At 37.8% G+C, this 22,747-nt stretch overlaps 1 protein-coding gene across 1 annotated transcript in view; it reads right to left on the bottom strand.

Annotated features, from left to right (window-relative positions):
* The window catches only part of ESF1 (ESF1 nucleolar pre-rRNA processing protein homolog), a 54,431-nt gene that overhangs the window by 5,825 nt on the left and 25,859 nt on the right, over positions 1 to 22,747 (bottom strand). The window contains exons 10-11 of the mRNA XM_014563089.2: positions 7,819 to 7,940; positions 5,138 to 5,225 (exon numbers count right to left, since the gene is read on the bottom strand). Of these exons, the coding sequence (XP_014418575.2) occupies positions 5,138 to 5,225; positions 7,819 to 7,940 (210 nt within the window). The remainder of the gene's footprint in view (positions 1 to 5,137; positions 5,226 to 7,818; positions 7,941 to 22,747) is intronic.

Here is a 22,747-nt window from a genome sequence, read left to right as displayed (position 1 = left end):
GCTGGAAGCTGCCTTACTTGGAGAAGCTGGGTTCCGTCTTCCCAGTGCAGAGGAACCAGTGGCTTGACGGCATGAGCAGTCAGTGCTCCTGCGGCACCTGCTGTGTGTCAGGAAGCAGTTCTGCTCTAGCCCCTTCCCTACACACAACAAAGCTAGGAGGTAGACTCTATTATTTATTATTATCTTCAGTCTGTGGAGGAGGAAGCTGAGGCACAGAGAGGTGAAGTCGTCTGTCTCAGGCTCAGTAGGTGGAAGAGCCAGGAGTCAGACCCGAGCCCTCTGGTGCAGGCCCTCTACTGTTAACCACCCACACTCCACTCCTTTGCTATCAGATGCCATCCTCCCTGGAATAGCCCTTTCCATTTAAAATGCACTTGTCGGGAAATAATGAAATGAAATTCACAGAACATGCAGGGACGGCTGAAAAGCCACAGCTAGAGGGGGTAACGGGAAAAGCAAAGCCCAAAGCTGAGAGAAGAGGCCCGCACAGCACTGCCAGGTTCACCCCCACTGCTACCAAGGCACCGTCTGCGCGGCCAAGAAGAAGCGTCACTGTCTGTGGCCCTCCCCTGAGTGAGACAGCGCTCCTATCTCAAATGTTCTCTGGGGAATGAGGCTTCCATTTTAAGATGATAACTTTTCCTCTGTTTTAAAGTATGTGTACGTATTTACATATATAGATGTCATCAAGGTTCCATTTCTTTGGGTCTGACCCCGACACCCTAAGTTTCCCTCTGCTCCAATGCTCTCGAGGCAAGAGCCCCTTTTGAAGTGAATGGACAAGTGACACGTGTGGAAGATCCCTCTGTGGCGGGAAAATCAGGCTGTATGTGATTAATACATAAAGGAGATAAAGATCTTCACATACAGCTGTGGGAAACAATTTCAAAGAGCCCACAATGAACTGTTCCGGATTTTTTAACAACCTGGTGAAAAGTCATAAAAATAAACTTGAAAGGAAGACTGCAGCAAGTGAGGAAAAAAAATTTCCAAGATGTTCGGGGCTAAAAATGATCTCCAGTTTTAGTGTGATGAAAATTTCTTTGCTTGGGAAGAATTTACTGTGTGCTAGACTGAACTGTTTAGCCAGAAGATAAAGTGTAGAGACCCTTTCCACACTGTTAACAAAATTATATTAAGAGGGCACATCTTTATTTTTTTAAAAAAATCATTTTCCCTCTGGAAAGTTTTCAGACCTAATTTAGATGACGAGTACTAGGGAAATGAAAGTCCCTGTTCTGAAGTGTTATCTTTATATTTCAGTGAACTTCTGGCAAGTAAGAATCCACATCTTCCTGGGACTGCTGTAAAAAGTACATACTGATGATTCTAATCAGAGACTCAAAAATTGAATGTTAGGGTTAAAATCTAAACAAGCCTTACTGAGGCTACTATCCCTTTAAGCAAAAAATGTCAGAGAACACATCTACGGAAAAAGATGTGTTGCAAACAATCTGTAAAAGGAAGATCTGTCAAGGAAATTCCATTTTTTAGGACTTGTAATGTCAGAGAATTGTTCCCATAAAAAAAGTCCTTCCAGAGTGTTCAGTTGAGCACTTCTTATGAGAGCTGTTGAGAAAATTCACTGGAGGGCAGACTGGTCTCAGTACTGACCACACGGGGAGTGCTCAGCCCCCTAGCGATTCACTCTTTTGCAGCAAGTTCTTGCATCCAAGGTCACTGGTCCATAATAGATACAGTCTGTTGATTTTCCTCTGGACTTAGGCATTCTGGCTTTGCTTGGAGAACCAGCAATTCTTCGTGTCCAGCTCTTATACATATGGACCCTGGCTCTGGCTTTGGTCTTTAGGACATACTTGTCGAGTTACAAAAAGTAAAGGGAGCCATTAGGATTCTGGTTCTACCATCTACCACTGGCCCTTGTGCAACTCAACCATCTTTTCTGAGTTTCATCTATAAAGTGGGCTGAAGTTAGAATTAGAGGACAGAATGCATGTAAAAGCATTTGTAAACTATAAAACAACATATGAGCAGTATACTGTAAGCACTCAGCATACTGGCTGAATGAATCAAATATGTGAACCGTATTAATAGATTTTGATGGTGATTTATCAAATATCTACAGTTGTCAAGACAAAGGACACATTTTAATGGGGTATATCTACACATGATGGTCTTTATTTCACTCCTATTTCTTCAAAAAGAAAATCTTATTAAATCTAGAAGTACATTTTCAAAACTCTCATCAGATATCCAATTTGCAGTAAAAAGAAAAATTATAGTACATTTATAATGTAGGGGGAAAAATAGAAGGAAAAATTAGAAAAGGTTTCTAGTACTCTCATTGGCTCCAAACCTGAGCCAAATACCAGGTCTGGCATCAGTCAATGAACTCAATTTCTCCATATTTTGAAGAATGTGTAAGTTTAGTTCTGGGACTGCCTATGGCGAAGGTGTTATAAATGTACCCAAGTCCATCTGGCTTAAAATGTCTCTGTCCTGCTCAACCGCGGGACTTGAACTACACATCCTTTCAAACACTAACGCTTTCCCTCCTATTTCTGTTCCTTTTGGTTCTCTGCTGTTCATTTTAGCTTCTTAAACCTTCCCCCTACCCTCCAAGTAGTACCATCTCCAGTACGAGAGCACCTTACAGAGCTCCTGACCTCAGAGCCCAACCCTGCATCTTCCTCCCTCACCACTGCTTTCTACCTCTCAGTCCATGGTTTGAAATACTACTTATAGGCTACTGATTCCTAAGTCTTTATATGCAAAAGCAAACAAAAATCCAGGAGGTGTGCTGAATTTCCTTCTTATCCAAATAAAAAATCAGCAAGTCTACCTCCAAAATATATCGAGAATCCCAGTCCCTTTTCTCCTTCCAATTCCATTACTGACATGCCGTCTACACCAAACATCATCTCTCGTCCAGAAGTCTGCAGAAGCCTGGTCTCTCAGCCCTCTTCAGTGCCTTTCTTCAATCTGTTCTCTTCACAGGACCCAGAGTAGTACGTTAAAATATGTAACAGATTGTGTCACATCCTTGCTTTAAGACCCTTTAGTGGCTTTTCACTGTCAGTAGAGTAAAAGCCAAATTTGCTGCCGTGACACAAGGCCCAGCAGGGTCAATCCTGTGTCCCAGCCTCGCCCCTCTGACCTTGCTCCAGCCGCACTGGTGTCTTTCAATTTCCCCACATGACAACTACTTTCTCACCTCACGGCTGCTCTACCTACTTTCCCCTCATCGGCAGTGCTTCCTCCAGCTCTTTATGCCTGAAACCTACTCATTCTGCAGGTCTCAGCTCAAATGTCACCACCTCATAGAAGCTTTCCTGGCTACCCTAAACAGAGCAAGCCACTCTCCTTCCTCCTCCTATATGCTCTGTATTACCCTATTTATTAGTTTCTTTAAAATACTGACCATATTCTCATAATATTCTTATCTTTTTTTTTAATACCTGTTTAGCATGTCTTCCTTGAAACTATAAACTCCTCAAGGGATGTAACTTTGCCTGTATTATTACTGTTGTATCTCTAGCACAGCAGAGTGCCCAGCACCTGGCAGGTACTCAGTAATATTTATTGATAGAATGAATAAACAAACATGTCATGATACCATTTTGTGGTTCTAAATTTTATGTAAAAATTTTTTTCACTCGTTTTTCTTTTTCCTTAAAAGAAAACAACTTAAGCCAATATATAAATAATTACTACTAGGAAGTATTCTGAAATCAAAAGTATACTGAAAACAAGCAAACTTTATCTATACTTTCCCTTGGAACTTCTGATACTAACTTTAGAGAAAACCGCTCACAATTTATATGTGCTGATTCCAAGAAGTAAGCTACCCTAAGCCACCAAACTATTTAACTTCTTCTTTGAATCCTACCCTGAGTTCTACAGTTTGACCAGATTTCACATGCCAAGTGAAGCACTTTGGAATGAGAACAAGGAAAGTATAATGCTTCGCATTTCTCCATTATAAACTTGGTTTCCTGAAATCAGAGGATAGGGCTACAATCCATCATCTTCTAGAAATGACTGCTCAGGTATGATAAAAAGCAGAATATGCTAAGTTTCCATTTCCCTTTCCAATTCTTAAGAATCTCACATCCTATAATAGACTTTATTCATCTTGATCTCCTTTTTTCATCAATAAAATGTCAGTGCTAAAAGGCTGTAACAACCAGGAAATAATTTTGAGCAATTTTGACTTTCCTGTTGAGAACTATTCTGGCCCACTAGTCACGAGGGACAAGAAGCAGGGAAACTTCATAAAATCCTTCTCTTTACAATGCCAACTTGGAGCTGCTCCAGGAGCAAGCCTTTGGGGTTCACGTGTGTGGTATTCAGAGCCGGGGAAGGCAAAATGCATGAGAACAAACGGAAAATGCTTACAGTGGTCCTGCACTGACTTGTCCAAGTATGGCCTGAACCTTACCACACACATTTAATACACACCAAAAAGGTAAGAATGAAAGCATTCAGAAACAAGTGGCTGGTGCATGCGCAATGGAAACAAGGCTCCTTGGATACAGGGTATCAGGTATCAGACGATTCAGGGATTCAAGGAAAAGGAGAGGAAGTTGGCTTTCAGATACAATGAAGCTAATCATGAAGCAGAATAAATGAAAAAAGGATAAAATGAAACATAGATGCTTTTGTCTATTTGAGCCAAAGAGCTTTCTTACTATGTATAAAACCACGTTTCACATATGTAAACCATGAAAAAATTTTAAGAAATTATACACGTATCCACATAAACACAAACTTATTCCATGCTTTCAATTCCTCATAGACTTTGCAAAGAGAGACCAGACCGAGTGGATGTGTTATAAAAAAAGCAGTGAAAGCACACAAAACTATGACTTCCTTTTTTTCTCATCGTTTTATAGTCAGTCTGGCTATAAGGATATTTCCTAGAAAGGAATCCTAGTAAACTGTTAAATCAGAGTTACCAAAAGCTGCCTAGAATGAAATGACTCCTTGTATGTACAGGGCCAAACGGACCCGTCCTATTCTGATCAATAGTTATAGCCCACGGGACAGACCTGCTTATAAGCCACTAGAGAGTTGTACAAATTCTGGGAATTTTAAGGGAATGAGTAGTTTATGCTGACAAGACACTTTTTTTCTTTAGATTTCAACTGAAAACTACAAATATGAGCTAGCTTACCAATTTTTTTAGCTTCTTCGGCAAAGTATGGGTCATTCAAATCAACATCAGAGGGAACTTCATCTTCACTGGCCTCTTCAGCAAGAGCCTTAAAGTTGAATATAAAAATACAAATAGTTTATTACAAGGACCAGAATATATAAATGTGAAGAAAAACCGTATTTCTTTTAAATCAAGTAGTTCAATCTAAAATTAAACTAGTTTTTTTTTAAACATATCAGTTTATAAAATAACTTCTGAGTAGTTCTTTTGTTTGTTCAACAAATATTTATGGAATACTCAATAAATGCAAGAACTATGTAGGGCTGATGGGAGAAATGAAAGTTATCAGATGCATGGCTTCTGTCTTCAAAAACTTTACAATCTATTAAAGGAATTTAGACACATAAACAGACATGTACACAGTAATAATAATTCAAGATAGGGAGTGCTAGAAGAGACAGAAATAAAACACAGACATTCAAGGAGAAGAATACTTTTAGATGGGCGATCAGGGAAGAGAAGTAGCCTTATGTCTCGCAGAACTGAGAAATGGCAGTAATTATCAACAGTCTGAAGTAGAGCATTATGGGTTATCTTTCAAATTATTATTTAATAAAACAATTTATTTGCTGATTAAAGAAAATGACTTTTTTAAAATTATGAAACTTCAAACATATATAAAAGCAGTAAACAAAGGCATAATGAACCTCTTGTTCTTATCACCCAATTTCAACAATTATCTTGTTTTATCTATAATCCACTTGTGAAAACTCTTGTGCTATTTTTAAGCATATCTGTTGGTTACAATTTCCCTAATCAAATCTGAAGTTTACTAAATTAGTATATTTCAATTTTAAAAATCAAGTCTATAAAAGAAATAGAACATACGTTAGTCTGAACATAAGATCAGACTAACCAGACTGAGCTAATCCCCAGGAATCTAAAACATGAGTCATTTAAGAAAAACACTTAGAATGCACATCGCCCAACACCACCCTGCACGCTGATGAAGACCCGCAGAGCCCTAAAGAGTACGCATTTTGATATTAATATCCTGTTAAGAACAAGGGCTTCGAAGAACTTTTTCACCAAACTATTATAACCGATTCAGCAGTAATATGATGTTTCTAACAAAGATTATGAAATATTTACATATCTAACTACATTTCTAGTCATGATTTTTTAAAACTGTTTTTCAGATCTAAATTACAGCTATATCAACTATGGTGTATAAACATGTATTCATTTCTTCAGTAATAATCTCTCATATCAATTTGAAGTGATGAAGCTGAAAAGGGAAAACATATGTTTAACTTGAATAAAATTCTTGAAACTCTTCTACAGGTGGAAAACCTGGGGAGATGGAAGAAATGTGCTGGAATCACTAAGTTCAGTGCAGAGCACTAAGTCTAGAATTGGGCATCAACAAATGTATTTTTAATATGATTGATAAAATGAGTCCAGTCTAAGCCCAATGAAGGTAAAGAGTAAAAGCATAAGATAATCTCAAAGCATCTATCAAATGATAATCAAAGAGAACAGCTGTTAAAGATCTCAGAAAAGAGTGACTACTTTGTTGACCCCATAAAGACACACTTGTAAACCTTCGAAAAACTGATGGCTTAATAACTTGCGGAATTATTCCATTTAAAAAAGATATTTTACTGCCTAAGAGAGCCAGCAAATCAACGGGGGTAGGGTCCTTACCCCACTTCCTTGTTTTACTATTTCCAGAAACACTGAGTATAATAGGAGTACAAAAATGACTCCACTGCATCATATAATTTTGCAGCTCTTGTACCAAAACCACAAGCTTACATAGTACAGAGAAATACAATACAAAAGAAAGAACACTGGAGCAAGAGATCTAAATTCTGGTCTCAGCTTGGCCTTTAACAAGCTGTATATCCTTAGATGAATGACTTAATTTTCTGCAACTACAAAACACCAGACGAGAACTAATCATTTAAGATTCCTCAAGATGTAAAATTCTGTGATTAGTGATACCACCTTAAGACAATGAATGTACTGCTTGGATGCTGCATTTCAGTGACAAGATAAGAGTATCTTTAGAGGCAAAACCCCCAGGTGGTCCCTGCTATTACTAAGGACTCTAACTCTGGAAAAGATGTTACCCCTGAATGACGGGAGTCAAATCAGATTTTTCATAGACAACATATTAGCACAGAGGAAATATCCTTAACACAGGGACCTAATGACAAAATGATGTTAAAGGATCCACAAAATAATACTGAAAAGTGAATGAAAAATGTAGGTTGAGAAATAGAAAAATATATAGAAAAAATTTCACTCACGTTAAAAACATCTATATGTACATATCCTCAAGTAAAAATGTCTGTATGCACCTCTTCCTCAAAAACACAGGATAGAATCAAACTGTCTTACATCCAGATATCAACTTAACTATGTATTTTATTTAGGTAGCATGTAAACACAAAACATTAGAGCACAGCACTTAAAGTGGCTCTGGGCTTTTACGGGCTTTGATTATCATTATGTAGCCTTGCAGAAAACACTTAACCTGTTGGGTTTCTCTTTCCTCTTTCTTAAAATTGCAATGATAACAAGGTCTGCCCCAGTAAGTGGTCACATTATGAGATAATGGATGCCAAGCACCTGGTACCTTCTGATACTTAGTGGTTGTTCAATAATTGTTCAGTCATAATTATCATTAATACCTTCTGTTTCTTTTTCAGTCTTTTTTTCTCTTTCTTCTTCTCTAAAAATTGTTCCCATGGGGTCAGTTTATCTTTTCCTTCTAACTTGTTTTTGACCATCTCTTCTGCACTTTCTTTAAGGCCTACAGGAAAACACAAATAGTTTAGTTTAAAATATTATCTTCATTCCCTTAAAAAGGTAACTTACATATATTTACTAGAGTAACAAGATAAAATGCAACACTCCCAGGTCACAGAGTAATGCAGGATCAACTTATATCAAAGCTATTGCCCGATAACAAACAACAATAAACCTAACCAAACCAAAACAGACGAATCAGCCCAGCAACTAGATTATATGGTCAAGCCACTAAAGAAAAATCCTTTCTCTGTACTTAATTTAACTGCTTGAGACTCTAAGAAAAATTCTGGAAGAAAATCTTCTCAGGATATAACTACTAATTAATGTTTGGTAACAAAAGCTAAGTGGTCATAATTATTTCTACTTGCTTCTGTTGTTCAAGTAAAAATTTGTATTTTCTGGAAACTATAAGTGACTAACAAAAACTGATTAGTAAGGCAATCTCTGTTGAAACACCCCAGAAGGAAAGAATTCCTGTAATTTCTCAAGCACTCACTCTGGGAGGCCTCATCTTTACAATCAAAGGGACCAGCAGGTTCAGACTGCACTTTGGATGGTTTAGTTCTTTCAATGATGTTAACTGCTCTTGCAGTTCAGGACTAAAGGTTCTTGTTCCTTGTATTCTGCAATTCCTTCAGGAAATGTGACCATTGTGCTATCCTCTTTGATAATAAAGATGTTAGTTTTATTTTGTAGTACTTTTTGGAGGTTATGGTTGAGTTTGGGGAGAGGGGACATATATTTAGAGGACACAAAATCCCTTAAAAAAAATTAAAGGAATGATTCGAGAGAAGGTCAGTCCAGATCATCTTCCCAGACACATTCTAAATTCTAAGAAAGTGAAAACAATCGTAAGGATATAATTCCCATTTTTCCCTGATGAGTGCACTGAGCCAGAACGTGCAGAAGCATGCCTAAGCACACACGTCTAGAAAGCTACACAGCTGGAAGTTTAACTCTTAATCGTCCTCTGTACTACTATCAGATTCATCTGAAATGCTGGCTTGATCTAGCATAAAGAAATGTATAGCCCATAAATAAAAGCTAAAGCTTTGGGCCTCAGGTTCCTTGTCTGCAAGCTCAGGTTGGCCTTGATCAGAAGGATTCAGTTCCCTCTTCCCACATACACCTTTTTTTCCCCTCAGAGAAAATGTTTGATAGAAGTCTAAATATACAAAATAACTAAACGTAGTGCTTTTTCGGTCCTGAGCCCCAAAGAACAGCATGAAACAGCTGGAATACATGATCTTTAAGGTCTCTCAAGTGGCTTTTAAGCCAAGACTTAATCTCAAAATTTCTATAACTCAGAAAACTATTGGAGAAGGTATACACACACTCAAGGTTATAAAGATTTGTATTTATGACACACTGCTGGTAGGTTCTCTGATTTACTGGATGCTGAATCACAAACACAGCTCTCAATTCAAAAATGTTTCGTATGAGAAAAACACAATTCACTTCACTGAATAGTTTTTAGGAGAAATGTGAATCATATAAAACATGCCCAGATCTCTGACTGAATTAGTGGATACCACAGCACCTTAGGAAATGTGAACTGGATCCCCATTTGGGAGAAAGCAGCAAATCCTGATTGTCAAGTTGATTTCAAATAGCAAAATAAAACAATTTATATATTATGCCTATGGGTCAACACACAGTCCAGTCTCAAATTCTAAATGCACATTATTAAATATGTTTAAATATTAATCTTTAAGGTATTCTACTATAATTTCCTCATACATTAAGAAAGATTTTATTACTCCACAATGCTAAATTAAGTAATGTACTTAGAGCGCTTTTTCCCCTCACCAAAAAGTATTCTCTGGTTAATTCTGATCCTTGAAAATAAAACTCTACTTCTAGCTCAGCATGATCCTAAGAAAGTTCTATGTTACTCTCTTTTAGGTGACTAGAACACTGGTTTACTGTGTCTCAATCTCTGTGAACTACTACACACGTGACTGGGTCATGACATTTGGGGGGAACACAGATACCCTGAGGATTTTATAAAAACTATGGAATCTCTCTCTGAAACACTGTATTGGAAAAACTTGTGTACAATGTTCAAAAGTTTATAGATACTCAATGCTCATTTTTATGTAAGGACTCAAGGGCCTCAGGCAAACAGCACTGCAGGAGCAATACGGGAGTCATCTCCTACAGCTTCAAAACTGGTCACTGACTACATCAACATCAAGGTTTCTCATTTCAGTACTGCTGTCATTTTGGGCCAGATGATTCTTTGTTGTGAAGGACTATCCTGTGCATTGCAGGATTTTTAGCAATATCGAAGGCCTATCCACACTAGCTGCCAGCAGCCCCAGTCATGAAAACCAAGCCTACCCAGACATTGCCAAATGTCCTCTTGGGTAGCAAAATCACCCCTAGTTCAGAACCACTGTTTTAGACAATGATTAGAAGTCACTTCAGAAAAGAAGGGCTATTTCATTATTTATGTCACATAAATGAGGTTATTATTTTATTTAGTACTTGATTATAATAATGTCTTTTCTATTTTAGAAGTTTCAACTGAGTATGCCTTTTCTTCCAACTGGAACAAAGGCGCCTAAAGTCACCTCCTTTTGTATTCCATACTATTGAGTGTAGTGCCAGACCCACAGCAAGTACTTAACAAGCACTTAATTAGTCTTGAAGGAGGAATTATTATTTCAAGCCAACTGTTTGATCTTTCATGTCTGGAACACAGTCTCTCCAACAGAAAATGAATCAGAACTTTATAAATGCCTTTATCCCAAAGTGGCTCATGCAGTTTGTTTGTTTGTTTGTTTAAAGGACCTTAGCTCTAGAATAATTCATGAAATACCATTCTCAGGAAATATTTTGCCAGTATTTAGTTTGTTTACAACAATAAAGAAATAGTATCTTCAGTTAAATACAGTCTGTAATTTTTTGCCTGGCTCTCACTTAATACACCAAAATAGCAGAATGACAAACACATTGCAATGAATTAACACACCACCACGATAACTTAAAAATGCTTTGTTCTTGTTGTCATCATGAGGTCATTTAAATCTCTTGCCACAGGTCACAGTTGTTTCTGTTCTAAATTCTTAAAAATATGCCCATCCCAGAAGCTTCTTGGCAAATGCACAAGAACATTCTTCAGACAGTTTCAGACTCATTTTAGAGCAACCACTAAGTGACTGAAAAACAACTTCGTTATAAATGTTTTTAGTTTTGTGCAAATTTGTTTTTAATAAATGTAAGCATATATCCAAGGACTGTGGAATTAGTTAAAAATAACATCAATAATCCTACAAACGGGGTGAAAACTCTCTTAAAGCCAACCAGGAACACAGATGAAGTGCAATTCATTCAGAATTATTTTGGTAGTTTGCATACACACAAAAATACTTTTAAATATCCTTTCAAAATCCACCAAAATAAGAATATACATTTCTTCTGACCTTGTTCGTCTGAAATTTTGAAAAGTCTTCAAAGGGCAGGACACGAATAATTTAAAATAACTCAACTAGGTAGTATAATTGGTTTTTTTTTATAAAAACAAAATACAGTTTCAAAATTTCGGACACAGGCTGAAACCGGCACTTTTTTTCATAACTGAGAACTTAGGATCCATTGAGAATATTTATGAACACTTATGGATCAATCTTTATTTATGGTTGTATGTTTAAATAAGACCATGTTAACACTCAATTCCAAAAGTAGCTTTTAAAACATAACTACCGTCACCACCTGAATTCCCAATTTGGAATTCACTCAGGGTCTAGGGTTTTTTTTTTTTTTTTAGGAAAACCACCAACCATGCCCCGAGGAACACTGGCATCAAAGACACCCCTTCAAATTGGCCAGTTATCCCCAGTGGCGTGGGGAGGGGAAAGACATAGTACTTACATAATAGAGGTCACAGAACAGTTGATCCGTATGAGTAATGGGGATCTTTCCCAGTGGCATTTTTTTCCTCCATGGTAATCAAGTGATTATGTACTTAAGAGTATCCTTAAAGCATACTGGGTAAGCAAAACTATCAATCTTCGTAACAAGAAAGATAAAGATTTAAAGTGTTTTGAACTCAGTTCAAGATTTGTTCAGAACAAGAACTTGCTTAGAACAGTATTCAAAATTTGGCTCATAATTTGAACTTCTGTAAATCCCTCTCTCCTAAACTCTTATAGTATCACATTCTTTTATCCTGTACTATTTATCACAGTTGCAATTTCGTACTTATTTATGCGATTTTTTTTCTGTTATTAATGGCTATTTCCCATACTAGGCTACAAGCTTCATGAGGGCAGATGCCACAGCTTGTTTTTTTCCCCTCACAAAGGCAACCCCAGTGACTAGTAGAGGGCCACATACTTAATAAATGCCTGCTGAATGAATGGAAGTGCAAATGAAAGGACAAATAAGTCAAATTTGTTCCTAACCTTAAAGACAGGGACCAACAATTCATGAAATTAAAAAGTAAAATAACAACTAGCCTTGGGAACAGCAAATAGCAAAATGTACCAATCAGTCAGAAAGAGCCAACAAATACTCTTTGTAGGCACTTAGTATTGTGATATGTATGACACGGAAACAACACAGACAGCTATCATAAAGATAATAAATATCAGAGGGTAGTATAATCAAGTTACGCAGACTGGGAATGGCTTCTTATATAACATTTAATTCTGTTTCTCCCAAAATGGTCAATGAGGTATTCAAAGAAGATACTATCAAAGTATGTACTAAATGAGTAAATGTTAATGCTCTGTGCTGTTGCTGTATACAGCTACGGCAGTGGGTAGCAACTGCTTTATGTTTGCCTTGAATTTGAGCTTATCATTCCCTAACCTCTTCTGCATCTCCTTTACTCTCCCTCAGAATGATGCCTTCCATTTGCAAGTATATTCATTTTACTGTGAACCAAACTGTCCCTGCTTCTTAGAATCAAATGTTCTTAAAAAGCTGACTTCAAATACAAGACATTTGGGCTTCATTAGGGAGCTATTGTTTCCTGTATTTGTCTCAACTTTATTTGTATGTTTTCTTTGCCTTTCAAGTAGTTTGTGATCACAATGCACATAACAGCAAGCTGTCCTTAATACTAACAGACTAAAATTCTGGCCAAGTCTGATAAAGCCATTCTGCTCTTTAATTTGTGGCAAGGAAGGCTGAAGAACTACTTGTTCTATTGTTATTTTTCACACATAATGTTTATAGACAGGGTAGAAAGTAAATGAAAACTGAAATGAATGACTAAGACATAAGGAAACAAAGGCAACTTTTTAGAATCTAGCCGCAGTAAGAAAGCTCAAACAGAAATGTTAAACTAGCTCAGAAGTAGGGAGATTTCCTTGAGGACATACACTGATCTGCTTTGGTCTAGTATGGATCTTGGGCTGTAATGGGCTGCTGGACAAGGAGGCAGGAGACAAAAAGTCTGGAGCCTAATCATGGTAGCAGGTCCCACCAGAGATCCTTCAGGTTGCCTTCAGTAGATGCTGCTCCTCTTCCAACGACTTAAGAAGGAACACAAGCCTGTCTGGGCTTTGGCCATGGGCAGAACAAAGGAAGTAAAGACACATTTTCCCCCCAGAGAATTTATAACCACAAGCCCACAAATCCATGGGCTTGTGGCTTGAATTCACACTATCTGTGTGGCCCCAAACACCCTAATCCAAAAATTTGGTTTCAATTGGTCTTGGATTCAAATGCCCTTAGGTACCTGGCAAATACTCTCTAAAAAACACTTTTGACCCCGGCCTCTGAGAATTCCCATAGGTAAAGAAAGATCCAAGAACGATGAGATCATAATCAAAATTCAGTATGAATCAGAGAAAGCAGAAACAGAATAACATGTCAGACCTATAAAGACTACAGATTTTGAAATTATCAGAAACATAATATAAAATCAGCACATTTAAAAAAACAAAAGAAGAAATTAAAAAATTACCAAAAGTATGAGACAGATCTGGGGAAAAATGACCTTTCAGAAATAAAAAAAACATAACATTATAAAGTCAACCAAGTTAAACAGCAGATTATGTAGAAGTAAAGAAAAAAATCAATGAACTGAAAGACAGAGCTGAAGAAATTGCCCAGCATGCTACACAGATTCAGAGGAATGGAAACTGAATTAGATACAGAAGGAGAAGGCACTGCAAATATCAAACAGGATTTCCGGAAGGAGAAAATAGAGAAGAGGAAAAGGTAGCATTTTAAGAGCAAATGGCTGAGTTTTCACAATTTTTAAGTGAATGGAATGATACTAATCTTCAGGATTCTGGGTATCAATTAATTTTGAGCAAAATTAATGCTAAGAAGTAAAAAATGACCTAGATACACTGTAGTGAAACTCTAGAGCACTAAAGTATTTTAAAAGCCAGGGACAAAAGACAGCATCGGAGAACAAGACCGACCCTTTCCTGACAGGGTTCAGAAGTGCCCCCCCCCCCGGGCCCCTGGGATTAATGGTGTATTCTTTGGTTATAGCGGCTTCCTCACCTGTAACTCTGTCAAAAGGGGTCAAGGGGAAGGCCTGTGAGCTCACAGTAAATCTGTCCCTCCCCAGAAAGGATTAAGAGAGGACTAATTTGGCTCATCCAGGACAGCAGGAGACACTCTTCCCTCCCTAATCCTCAACACCCACAACCTCACCACCAAAATCTGCCTTGAACTCACCAGGAAGAGTCTCTCTCTGTGTCTTTCATCCCTTATTCATTTTGGTTGCCATAAAGAGCCCCTGGTCAGCAGGCTCCCCCTAATCTCCCAAGTTCTAATCCTCAGAAGTTAACTATACATCTACGCTTCTGTCACTGTCTCCCTTCCCTTTCAATTCTCTACCACTAAACTCTCTGGAATTCACAGTAAAAACTCAACTGTTGTATCTCTGAACATTTTCTTCATCTTCTTTCTCTAACTGAAACCTGGTGTCTCCTGAAGATATTGTACAAGGCAGCACTTTCAAGCTTTGGAGAGCGACGGAGTGAATACTGAAATCTGGATGTGGCTATGCTTAGGTATGGGGAAGCAGAGGAGATCAAATGGACAGATTTAAGTTGTTGCACAATTCTAGCTATGTAGTGGGTTCACTTATTATTTACTAAAAATAAATACATAAAAGAGGGTCATCCTTGACCAATGATGACTGTCTTAATCCAAAGACTGTAATCAATATAATTATGTGAACCAGAGGTACATAAGAATAAATAGACAAGTTTAACAAATTTGACTAAACCATTTTTCTTCAAAAGAGTAAAAAGAAAAATCACAAACTAGGAAAAAATATGTGCAAAATATATGATTGATAAAAGACCAGCCCAAAATATACGAAGAATTCCTACAAATCACTAAAACATAGACAAAGAACGCTACATAACAATGATCAAAAGACATGAACAGGCATTTCATAGAAAAGAAAACACACACAAAAATGTTCTTTTCATTAGTAATTAGGCAAATGCCTGAGCAATCCTTTAAAAACACATCAGGTCACATCCCTTCCGTTTCCCATTTCATCTCAAGGAAAAGCTGTAGTCCATCCAGAGGTCTACAAAACCCTTTGTGATCTGGCCACCTCTCTGCTCTCATCTTCTGTTACTGTCCACTCTCTGGCTCATTCTGCCTCATTATTCCTGGACAAATCAGAAACGCTTCCCCTTAGGGCTTCTGCATTTACTGTTTCCTCTGCCTGAGATTCTCTTTCCCAGGATAACACAAAGGGTGCAATGTTCTGCCCATTAGGTCTTTGTACAAATGTCATTTTCTCAATGAAGCCTTCCCTGACTGTCCTATTTAAACTACTATCCACTCCCACCCCTGAACTTCCTATTTTCTCCATCCAGCTTTTATCCTTTTGTTTCCACAGCCCTTAATCACCACCTGATTCTTTTACCTATTTATTTGTTTACTAATCCCTTCATCACCTCTCCCCAAGGCACACATACTAAATGTAGGACCTCACAAAGGCCTGGATCTTTGTGTTCTGTTCAGTGCTATCCAGAGAAAAGAAGAGTCAGGCATGCACAGCAGGGACTCAGTAAATATTTGAGAATAACACACAAATTAAAACCATAGTACGATATCATTACTTACATACTCAACTGGCAAAAAAACACCTGACAATATCAATGATGAGGATAAAGAGCTATGGGAACTCACAGCTATGGGAAGGTAAAATGGTACAAGCACCTGGGGAAACAATTTGGCATGATCCAGTTAAGGTAACTGTAAGCACGCTGTACAACCAAAAAATCCTACACATATACAAGAAATTCTATACATACTTATGTGACGAGCCCAAATATTTTTGTATCTATTTTTTGAATATTCACAAAGACATTGTTTATTATAGCAAAAAAACTACAGTAACTGGCAATAGAACAGATATATTGTGACATACCTGTAATGGAATTCTACGTAGCAGTGAAAATTAACAGACCATGTCTTCCCACATGGATTATGGGTAAGTCTCAAATAGAATGTTAAGAGCAAAACCAACTGACAGAAGAATACACAGAGGATGCTTTTATAAACTTCAAAATTGACAAAACCAAATATCGACTGTTTAGGAATACATGCCTATGTGGTAAAACTATTATACAGAAAACAAGAATGATTAACATGTAGTTTCACAGTTCCTTCTGAGAGAGGAAGGAAGAGGTTGTAACAGGAGTCTCACAGGTGCCTGCACACATTGGTAACGCTCTTTCTTAAGCTGGGTACACAGGTGCTTATTTTATTCTTTTTCTTTAATCTGTGTATAAACATTGCGTTTACCTTCTGTATCTATGTTCTTCTTCCCCATAATAAAGTATAAAAAAAAGTAGTGAATGCTCTTTCTTTGACAACTCTGTGCTAAACTGGCTTTCACTGCCTTCTGTCATTCAATCTCTACCAGAATGACAGTACTTAAACCCAGATTTTCTGATGAAGTCCTCCATGCTCTTTCCATGAGCACAGTAAACTATTAGTGCTTTCCCAAAACGCCATGCATAAGAAAGTCCCAAGCTATACACTGTATGTAGAAAATCCACCTGTAAATTGGTGGCTTGAAACTCAGGGGTGTCTCATTGTTTTCCTCCCCAGGAGAGGTTCTGGCTACACACGCCGTTAACATGAAGGCATTTGGGGGCTGTAGTACAACCAAAATGGCATTTCTAAATCAATTAAACAAAAAAACCCTTTCTTTAATAAAAATAGAAAGAAATGAAAAGCACTTCCAACTCCGAAGCATTTCAGTATTTAACAGCCTTTCAAGCTAGATTTTTCTTGCTGTAATCTAGTATTTTCTTCCACATTTACTGGGGTGAGTTTACATAAGTAAACTGTAACTCAGACTACTTCTAAAAAGACTTCCCAATAACTATTAGGAAAACAGTGCCTTCCCAACCTTTTCTCTATTATGATAGATACAAAAAATAATGTTTGCACAGCACACTGGAGTAAATGGAGGAGGCAACCAGAGAAGGAAATGAAGCTGCGGGCTCTGGCTGACCTAAAGGCTAACGGGATCAATATTCCGGTAAACTTGTAATCCACGGGTGGTACACTGGGTGGGAATCTCTGAAGTACAGTATCACTTGAGGTCTTTCAACTTTTTTAGTATTTGCAACTAACTCAGAGTTCATTTCATTGGCAATATCCTCCACTGCAACAGTAAAAAATATACATAGGATAAGAGTAAAACAGAATGAAAGTAACATCAAAATTCAGGACTTCAATATATCCCTGGCTTGTCCTGCAGGCAAGCACTGTTTCTATTCTTAGGGATTCTCTGGTGATAGAATCTACTAAAGAAATCTATGACAGGTTAAGCATTCTTTGGGTCCAAAATATATCAGAAACTTGGAATACCAACTAATAACATGCACACCTAGAAGCCTGCAGTGTTCAACAGCAAATACACAAAAGCCTTCCTTTGCTTTTTGTTTTGTTTTGTTTTTTTTAAGCCTTCCAAACAGCTTATTAATCAGAAGACAGGCTTCTTAGACACTGTCATACACGTGACCCTGGCTATAGACCATCATGTTCCCACATCCTGAGAAGTCTATGCTTCTGGCTCCAAATTATGCATCCAAATAAATTACTTCGAAAATATTTTTAAATCTCTCTATGCTTCCAGAGAAAAAAGGAGCAATGGAAATCTAAAATGAAATGTATTTTGTGACAATCTAAGCTGATAATGCTTAGGAAAAGCTTGTTTAAGTCCAAGGCAGACAGATTTCCCTAACTCACGCAAACTAATTCTTAGAGAAGCATATGCCTTCAAAGTACAAGCTTCAATTTACCACATCATTCCAAACACCACGAACCTGCCCAGGTCAAATGATTGGCACTTATCTTTTGACACACATAGGATCACATTTTCAAGTTTACGCCAAATAACTTTACAGATAAGATTCCCATGTCACTGGATGAGTAGACTGAACTACGGCTTATCTCCTGACAGCTCACTTGATGACAACTATCCCACTCACCCTCGATGAAGATTATCACGAGTGAGGAAAGCATCCATACATACACTCTCCTCCCCTGGCAGATTACTTTAGGCAAACAGTGCCAATGTGTATTGAAAACAGTGCAGAGTCCCTTCCACATAAAACCTGCAGATTCAGCCTGCTTAGCCACCAGTTCAAACCACAAATATTTTTACCAGCTTTACCCTGGACTTTAAAGCTGAAAATTATCATTGCATTATAGTCAGTGAGCAATTGTCTACAATGGTCTAACCAAAAGGGCACTGAGAAAGGCTGGCAAATCTTTCAGAGCACAGGAAAATGGCATATGATCCCCACAATGGGATTAAGTTTCATATCAAACCAAAGATCTACAGAAAGTACTTATGCCCTCCCCTTTATGTGTCTTCAAAACAAACCTATTGTAGAAACTAGATTTGATTTTGTGTATTTTACCAGCATTTCTGAGGCACCTCATAAAATAAAAAATAAGAAGTTCCCTAGCTAGGACCATGAATTAATAGAACTGTTTCAAGAAATATGACAAGAGACATGAAAATATTCTACTCTTAGAAATTTATCTCTAGGAAAATCCAATAGAAGGTTCTTATGTTACCAACAATAGCAAAACATTAGAAAGAGCCTAAAACACAACAGGGAAGTGACTCATAACTAATAAATCAGATACACAATGGAACATGATGCAGACATTATGATTATAAAGATTATTTAGAAACATATAAGTATGAGAAATGAAAAAAAAAGGATAATGCAAAATGGGGGTCTAATATAATCAACTATGTGCACCTGCTGAAGATAATGTATCAAAATAAATGTGCAATAGCTAAAACATGGAAGCAACCCAAGTGTCCATCAATAGATGAACTAGATAAGCAAAATGTGGTGTGTGTGTGTGTGTGTGTGTGTGTGTGTTGTGTGTGTCTAATTCAGCCTTAAGAAGGAAGGAAACTGTGACTTATGCTACAACTGGGATGAACCCTGAGGACATTTTGCTAACTAAAATAAGTCAGTGACAAAAAGGCAAATACTGTATGATTCCATTCATACAAGGTATTTAGTCAAAATCAGAGAGAAAGTAGAATAGTGGTTGCCAGGGGCTGGGAAGTGGGAATGAAGAGTTGTTTAGTGGATACAGAGATTTAGTTTTGCAAAGATAAAAAAGCATCTGGAGATGGATGGTGGTGACGTTTGTACAGCAGTACGAATGTCTTAATATCACTGAACTGTACACTTAAAGATGGTTAAGATGGTAAAGTTTATGCATAGTCTAAAATAACTTTAAAAATTGGTTTAAAAAAATCCATAATGTGTTAAAATAATGTAAGGTTATATGACTTTCCAATTTTAGAAAAAAAGAACAGCAATAATGAAACTGCTGAAAGTAGTCTGAGTAACTTCTGTCAAAATAACATATGGAACATGTGTGAGAAAAATGAGTTTGTTAGCCAGACAGTAAGTATACAGAAAGATGACGTGGGACGACCTCAAACAGAATAGGCAAGAGCTCTGCTTTAAAGACTAAAGAATTCACAACTTCAAACAAATCAGCATAGCTGTGGGCTGTGGGAAAACAATCCATGAAACACGCTCTCTGTTCTTGAATCAACTTCAGGCAGACTATAAATCTAAGGCAAAGTCGAAAAAAGTACTACTGTCTGGAAATAGTGGCTACAGATGCAAACAGTGCAACTGACGTGATGCACATGCAGAGCGGGAAGGACCATGTCAACGGAATCACCCTAGACGCTTGCAACCAGAGGCCCTTATTGATGTAACATATTTAAATGGGATCCTAAAACAGCAGAGCAATTAACCTAAAACTTCAAAAAGTATGGGAATTTTAGCACTTTCTGAAATTACTACTATTAAGAAAATATCTTCAGTTTTTGCTTTAGATCTTTTTTTAAGGCTTCTTAGAAAACGTTTTTAAAAATTAAATCTTAACATTATTAAGAGAGAAAATTACCTCTAAAATAATCCAGTAAATTCTGAGAAATGTACTGGCAACATTGTGAAGAATTTTATTGGCAACATTTTTAGATAACCCTAGCTGCTTCTCATTTTTATTACACATTCCACAAATGAGTCAAAAAAAATTTTTTTTTTGCACAGTAAAAAGTTTCAGTTATTACCTTACAAGGCTCTTATAGTCAACCTGTTAACTGGATGATTTAAGGAATGAGTGTACACCTAAGTTTTAAAATCCGAGCCACTTACTAGCTGTGTACAACTTATGACAATGCACTGCAAACTGGTTTTCTCCCTACCACCAAAATACGAAGCAAACTGCAATTCTTTTTAGCTTATTTTAAGATCAGTTCCATTTCATGTTCTCCTCTACACTGAACTCAAAATTTTAAACATCTGGTTATTTTAAAAGTTCTGACCAAAAAAATTTTTGTAAACTATATTTCAAATAATGGATACACTGGCAATAAATGGCAATAGAGATATAGCCAAAAGTAAATAGTGCACAGGTTCTGAAATGTTTGAAAATTAAAATGTTTGCAACTGGGCTGCCTCTCAAAATGAAAACCCAACTGATCAGAAACATTTTATTTCTAAATAAAGAATGAATAAGACAATGGCCACAGATACATGTCATCAGTGTCTCTGTGTTTAAGCTTCCCATTGGGTCACTGAATAGAGAAATGGAGACTGAATAAAGGTGGGGGAAGAGGAAGTACAAAGGATGAAGAACAGACACTGGAATCAAATAGAATCAAAATTGTAAATAGTCGAGAAACAGCAAGTCGAGGAAGGAAGAGCTGCACCCCCACCTCCTGAGTCAAAGTCTGGGAGTCAAGAAAGACTCCTCTCGCGGGGCGAGGCGGCAAGAGTGCTTCCTTCTCCTATGGCTGCCAAGTCTCCTCCAAAGAGTAAGAATCCTGCAGCTCTGGGTGTTCCTCACAAGATCTTCCCAGGCATTCCCAGTCCCACCACTAGGACAGCTTTAAGACAATAGTTTTAACCTCACCATGTCCTGTATCTATTTAATTCTGTCATCACAAGAAGTCTACAAAGTCCAAACCACCCCTTGTCCTAAAAACATGCCGAAAACATTACCATTTCCCATCCTTCCACAGTAATGAAGCCTTTCTACACAATAGTCAGTCATAATCAATCAGTCATTAATAGTTATTCACAAAATCCTCTTTATCCATTCACTTGCTAATTTGAGTCTCACTGAAACCTGGTTCTTCTCTGATGACACTGCTTCCCTTGTCTCCTTTTCATGTGGTGAATTTTTCTCTCCCACAGCCTGTTGATCTTGCTACTCACAGCCAACTCCAGTCCACTGGATGGCCCTCCTCCCAAAGCCCCTAACTTTGAATATCATGTATCAGACTACACCACCTACAACCCCCCCTCCCACTGCAGATACCTAATGACTACAGTCACACTCCCTTATTTCTTAACGAGCTAAGCTTTGGATCACTGCCAAATATTAGCCCTGTCATAATTCTTGGAGATTCCAATGGCCACATAGATGATCCTTCCAACACCCGGGCTTCACAGTTCACTGACCTCTTCTATTATTCTACATTTCACCGGAAACTCCTCAGAAATTCCTCCCACAATCATAACTAGAGTTGTCATTATCAAAATCGCAATGCCAGCATAATCTTAATTTCAAGTATCCTACTCTTTGAACACTAGTGCCACTCTTTCCATCTCATTCTTTCTAGTTCCCCAAGGGTAACAATTCTTTTGTCTCAGAGGGACCTACAGTCCACCACTCCTCTCATCTTTTCTCCATCCCTCACCCTCAACATACCCTTACTTTCCTCCTAACCCAACACAGAGACAATGGTCCACCGTTACAATCACTCCCCTCATTCCTCTCTTGCTTGGACACAGCTGACTGACAAAACTTCTAGTCTGATTTAATCCAACTCTCCTTACTCTATGCTTGTGCTACAACATTAAATGTGAGTAAAGAAAAACATAACCATGTTGACTCATCTTACTTGACCATCAACTTCATGTGCACCCCTAATACTGCAGCAATACTACTGAACTCCCCTCTTCTCCACTCTTAGACAACTACTTCACACCTCTTTCTTTAAACCTCTGCCTCCTTCCTCCTCCCTCCTCTCAGCTGGAGACTTACTTCCCATTTCATTAAGAAAATACAAGCAACTGGAAGGGCTCCACAAGCTGCCACCACCATTTCTACCCATTGCCCTCTGGGACCATATTCTTTGCCTTCTTCTCTCCTACAATGGATGATATGTCCAGGCACATCTACCAAAGGCCAATTCCTCTACTCGTGCAAACATATTCCAACTCCCTTTGTACTTTAGAATGTAGTCTCTGTATCATTTTTTCCTGGGAGTATATAGTATGCTGTTTTTCCTCC

This window comes from Camelus ferus, chromosome 19 (assembly GCF_009834535.1).
Source record: "Camelus ferus isolate YT-003-E chromosome 19, BCGSAC_Cfer_1.0, whole genome shotgun sequence".
NCBI lineage: Eukaryota > Metazoa > Chordata > Mammalia > Artiodactyla > Camelidae > Camelus > Camelus ferus.
Note: the sequence above shows the minus strand (reverse complement) of the source record. Positions and strands in the feature narration are given on the sequence as shown.